This window comes from Enoplosus armatus, chromosome 2 (assembly GCF_043641665.1).
Source record: "Enoplosus armatus isolate fEnoArm2 chromosome 2, fEnoArm2.hap1, whole genome shotgun sequence".
NCBI lineage: Eukaryota > Metazoa > Chordata > Actinopteri > Centrarchiformes > Enoplosidae > Enoplosus > Enoplosus armatus.
The window spans coordinates 16,420,447-16,426,446 of record NC_092181.1 but is presented as its reverse complement, the minus strand read 5'-3'; the positions used below and the strand labels follow the sequence as shown (position 1 = coordinate 16,426,446).

Here is a 6,000-nt window from a genome sequence, read left to right as displayed (position 1 = left end):
ACACCGCTGGACTTTTTCTCCTACAAACTTTTAATATCTTTTGGAGAGAGGAAGGCATGTCTTTTCTCTCATCTAAGTCTTTAGCACTTATTTTAATGATTTAATATTGTCATGAGATGAAAAATTTTGGATGGTGTTAAAACTCAACTCAAGAAAATGCCATAACTTAAATATATGTTTTTTGTTGTCTCTTGTGAAATTACATACAACACCCAAATGTCTTTATCCTTTTGAAATAATGTTCTCTGTGCTTGCTTTTGTTATAAAGTTATATTGTAATTTATGATATGAAATATGTGATTGAACATGTTGAAAAGGGACCACAGTGTAAAAACCAACATACAGTATACATGCATGCACTCATGCATACACAGTGAGTAATGGCATGATATGAATTTGCAAGCTTTCACTAAGAACCCCCCTTTAGGTACTTAATGCATGATATTCAGTGCTTTTGTGTTAAGCATTTTAGTCATATTGACATTGGCCAAAGTGAAATATATCATTCTTGTTTATGTAACGTTTCTCCATTGTGCTCTTTGTTTTACTGTGTAAAAAAAGCAGATTTCAGGTCTTAGTAATTACTCAGGCATTTATAATTTACATCCAATCAGTATATTTCCTTGTCTCAATGCTGCTTGACATTTGCAGAGAAAGGAAGGGACTAAAGTGTCTCTGAATCAAAGCACACAACAGCATTTCTAAGTGTTGATTTGTCGTATCGACACTGTTAATTCATGTTCTTTTGTCCTGGTGGAATAGTTTAGTGTTAATGAGGTTTTGACAACACTGAAGGGAGACAATCGGGTACACTTGAAAAAAACATACACTACACTGCCTTCTTATTTGGTGTTTACTGACTGTGTGTTATATTTCAATGTACTGTAACTTTTCTGCATAAACATAGATTTTGTTAAAAGTCTGAGTTTGTTGTGTGTTTACTTAAGACACTTCAAATATTTGAATAATGGCCATAATCTGTTTTTGTAAAAACATTTTGGTGTTTGTGCGTACGCATACTTTGTGGTAAAGTGGTTGTTGCACTTTATGTAACACGTTCTGTCATTCCCACACACCTGAAAGCTGAAGAATGCTGCTGGAACGACACACATCTTTCAGGTTTGTTTCTGACTGAAAACTGTCAAAGTGAGCGCCGCCATGTCAGACTATGTGTATGCACACACAACCACACACAGTGTCTACAGGAATGGCAGCCATTTTCTGGGTTGTCCTCATTTACAAGGCAAACACGTCATGTTGACTCAACACGCATTTGATAACCGGGACCAACTGTTACAGTGAGACGCTGCATGACATCTTGGAAAAATAAATGGCAAATATTCTCATCTTTCCAGCATTTGTTTTTTTCCTCTTGTGCTTCAAAACTATGTTCAGTGCAATTATTACATTTTTGAAAAGATATTGTTATACCTTTGCTTCTTCAGCAATCAATAAAAGCACTTCTTTTATTATGCATTCACTCGATGGTTTTTGTCCATATAAGCCAAATACTTCCCCAATACTGTTTATATCAGTGTTTTAATATCCAACAGAATAGCACCATCTTGTGGTTAACTCATCACATTAGAGATTCCATAATTCTGTATGGATGTCGATTTCAATTGCAATTGCTGATCTTGCTGCAAAAGTGTATCTCCATTCATTCTGTTTTATGATTTGTGTTTACGTACCTTCCACTCATATATGGACTTAAGTGAGATAATGACACCTGATATATTATTTGTCATCAAAAGCAAAAGCAAAACCCAAGACAATGCTTTAAATTATGTTGAAAGGCATCATAAAAATAAGGAATTACTAATGTGATTTTAGATTTTAGCTTTTACTTGTCTTTGTATCTCAGAACCTTTCATTTTTTGCCTTCATAGACTTTTGATGAAGCATAGTGAAGTTACACAACATTTTTTATAAAAAATGAATGATGTGTCAAGCGGACGCCATGGTTGCACAATAGTAGTCAGGCGAAGGTCTTTTGCACACACATGAAAACAGAAGCAGATAGTTCTTTTCACTACTGAACTCAGAAGGCACAACATGCTGCAGGGGGGATGTTTATGGGAGTAAACGAGCAACTCCATCATAATTTATCTTGTTTTTTTCATCTGCTAAATCTGTTGCCTGAACGGCAAGAACTGCTTTCTGCTAGAACACAGTTATCCTTATTGTCTGAGGGTACCCTCCTGTGGTCATTATTACACATTACAAAATATGGGAGCTCATTTTATATAGTGAATATTATGGAAAATCAAATAGCATAGCTTATATAGCTTTGTGAATACTATGACTTGAAACATGAAAAACATTATTAAACATTGCAAAAATTATTACTAATTTTAGATGTGTTTTTTTTGGTTGAAATAAATGAAATGAAACAAAAAAATGGATAAACAATTAACTAAGCAAATTAGCAAATATAAAAACACATGTATGTTAATTGAATCTAAAATTTAATTCAATTCAATTAAATCAAAACTGTCATGGCAGTGTATTTTTTACATTGTTCTTGTGTTGGTCTTGATGTTAGATATCTTTGAACACTCTTGTCTGCCGATTTAAATTTTTCAAATCTTAGTGCTGCAGTTCCATTCAAATTATTCAACATACGAAAATCATAATCATAACATTCTGCATAAACATAAATCAAATAGAATGATGAATACAGGAACCAGACAGCATTGCCTTTTTTTGTCTTTTACCAACTCTACTCTTTGCTATTCCCACTGAACCTCTAGCTATAGCTCTCTGCACTAATGAGCTTATATTAGCTGTCACCAGAGGTGGTGCAGAACAGAAGGTCTCATTATACACGGATAATTTATTTCTGCTCATATCTGTTTCCATCCCTTAAACTCTGGCAACACTTGGGAAAACCAGTTCGGAAAGATCTAAGGATAATGATTAAACCTGAATAAGAGTGATCTCATGCACATCAAATTGGCTGCTAGTAACTCCCTCCTCACCCAGCTGCTTTTGAAGGTTTATAGATTTGGGATTTGTGTTACTTTTAGACTGATTATATCTAGATCTGCAACACATGAGTGCACTTCCATCATCTGGATCATGGCCCTTTTTTAAACTTTAATCTTTGAAACTATAATCTTAAAATGTTTGGGACAACATATCTACACACCTATTGAAAAAGATGATGCAACAAGCTAAATCTTCTGGTGGCATATTAGTGGGCTGAAACTTCTGCTTTGCACTGGCTGTAAATAAATCCCCCTTTTCATATCGCAATCACTCTTCTCTCAACAACCACACCCCTACACACTTTTACTCCTTTCATTGTGAGCCCATCTGTTTAATCTATGCCGTAACAAACCACAAAACATTACAACCATAATATCCTATCCAAAAAAAATCAAATATATGCAGACAAGAGTCTTAATTAGTAAAAACACAGACTGCTATCCTGCAATTACCCGCCCCTGTGAACTCTGCAGTAAAGATCAAACCCTGCTGTAAATGAGCCATAACTGGAATACCTGAAATGATTTCATCCCTTTACACAGTCAGTTCTGGCTCCTTACAAGCACAATGGGCTACTGTAGGGACGGAGCTACTGTAGATAAAGATAATGATTTATGGGAAGCCATATTGTATATTTCAACTTTCATCCATAACTGCCAGAAAGTGTAAGAGAGAGAGAGTGTAAGATGGGTTTAAGGGTTGCTTAAAAAGAGTCAAAATGTCTTTCAAACATAGACCATATGTTCCCTCTCAAAACATTCACATGTAGTGGACTTCATTCCTATCTTATTGGTAATAGATGTTTTAATTGATTTCTCATTCAGTGCAGTCTTCCATTCTTATCTTCTAGACATTGGACTGCTTAGACTCCCAAGGCATAACTCTGATGGTGGTTTGTGACTGCATGGCTAAATTTCATATCCTGTTGTTTTTGTAATGTCGAAGCCCTCCATCACATGTTCTACCATTTATGATCAGAGAAAAAAAATAGCTCAACAGCAGATTGACGAATACAATCTCACCTGGCAACCCTCACTGCAGTATATCAAAACACTTACCCACACCCTCTAACTCTCTAACTGATATGTATCTGATTACCATGTTGTGCCTTAAAGGATAGGTTCATAATGCACAAAAGTCTGTCTTAAAACAATAGTCAGGCACCCATGTCTTTATTGAAACAAGATATTTTCCTAATGCACTTTCAATATAACTGATGCACAAAATCATTTGAGCAAAAATATATTTAGAAGTTTGTCTGAAGCTAATATGAGGCTTTAGCAGTCTGTCATCACGTAGCCCAATGTTGGTTTTCTTTTTTTAATCTTTTATTGTCTTTTTTGTGTGGAACAGCATTGTCTACATTTTGTAGTCTGACAAGTTGTGTGCTCTGTACATTTCTGTGTTATCTTATAAAAACAGGAATAGTAAAAATAACCTTGTTGTTTAAACTGACCATTATTGTATGGTAGGTTAGTTAATGGTGACTGATGCAATACCTGACAGGGCCAAATTCTTCGACAAGCAAACTGTCATGTGTGTCATTTTCACTTACCTTGGAAAACAAACAGTCTATTGTCAACGATTTAGGCCAAAGATTATGTGACTTCACAAGTGCGTGTGCAGGTGTGTCCACAATAGGATTCATCTGTGTTGCTTGGTCATTAGAAAAAAAAAAAACATCTTATGCTGTCATATCCATTTCTTTAATTTTGGTTTCTGTGTTTGACATTTAAGGGTTTTTTTGCATTCAAATTGAAGGTCAACAATGTAGGCCACTGGTTTTAAAAAGGAAAAAAAGGAGGTTGAGACTTAAATGAGACACTGACAAAACAAAAATTGCCTGCGGTTACAGTAGCTACTTAAAGGGTCTTGGAATTAAGTGTCATATCCATTAGGCTCATTTTGGTCAGTTTTCTTCGTGTCTCCTCGGTCCTTAGCGCTGAAATCATCACCGCTCATGCTCTGCTAAATGGACACGACGTTCTTCTGCATGGCTTGTCACAGGAAAATAATGAGCGGGCAATGCATCTTGCCGCAGTGACTCATTTCCAGTCCATACTTTCCAGTGAAAGCCGCAAGTGACATCTCTAAGGGTGAACAAGGCTACCAGATCTACCAGAAACTAGCTTCACTTTAAAAAAATTAACTCACAAAACAATGAGAACCGATAATGGAAAGTAACAGCCTGTCACTCACCCTGAGTCTATGCACTTATACTCCCTGCTTATTCACTCTTATTGTGACAAAAATAAAAAACAAAAAAAGTAAAACAAAACCACATATGGTGCGTTTCTTTGTTGTTGTTTTTTTTGTCTTAGAGATACATGGAACAGAACTTAGTGCAAAGTCATCTCTATGGGAACCACACACAGCTGACCAGCGCTGTTCTGGCACCACTCATAAATCAAAAGTGAAAATAAAACAATAATAATAGTAATAATAGTAGTAATAACCATCAAAGTCACTGCAGGTCTGCATGAGACTTCACCACAGTTCAGAACAGGGTTTGGGCATCAAAGACTTGCCAAATGCACTTTGTCTCCCATTGTCTTCATCATTGTAGTGTGGTTTTTCCTTTTAGTCCTACTTTCTTCAGAGCTTTCTGAGTCACCTGAAACTGTCATTCCTCCATCCACACGTCCATCTATCAATCCATTCATCCTTTCAAGAGTCCCGTTTCTGCCCATCAAAGTTTCTTTGCGCGTTCATGACTTCTGCTCCCTTCAGCAGTGTCACAGCTCCTACGTGAAACAAGGCACCCCGTCCTTGTCTTCACCTCAGGGTTCACTAAAAGGCCACAGACAGTGCATCTGAAGGTCAGGTGCTCCTGGTCACTTCCTGGTCTTTGACCCCTTGACCTTTAACCCTGGTTCATGGACGCAAAGGTTATCTAACCTTCAGAAAGAGGTAAAGAGAGAGAGGGGATAGAGAGGGAAACACAGAGAAAAGGGAAAAAAGAGGGGAAAAGTAATTTAATTCCATTTTGTTTTCTTTTGATTCAAATTC

The 6,000-nt window shown here is 36.4% G+C and overlaps 1 protein-coding gene across 1 annotated transcript in view; it reads right to left on the bottom strand.

Annotated features, from left to right (window-relative positions):
- Positions 1 to 5,802: 5,802 nt before the first annotated feature.
- Positions 5,803 to 6,000, bottom strand: part of ndst3 (N-deacetylase/N-sulfotransferase (heparan glucosaminyl) 3) — a 37,073-nt gene continuing 36,875 nt past the window's right edge. The window contains exon 14 of the mRNA XM_070917375.1: positions 5,803 to 5,884. Coding sequence (XP_070773476.1) covers positions 5,855 to 5,884 — 30 coding nt within the window. The 3' untranslated portion in view covers positions 5,803 to 5,854. The remainder of the gene's footprint in view (positions 5,885 to 6,000) is intronic.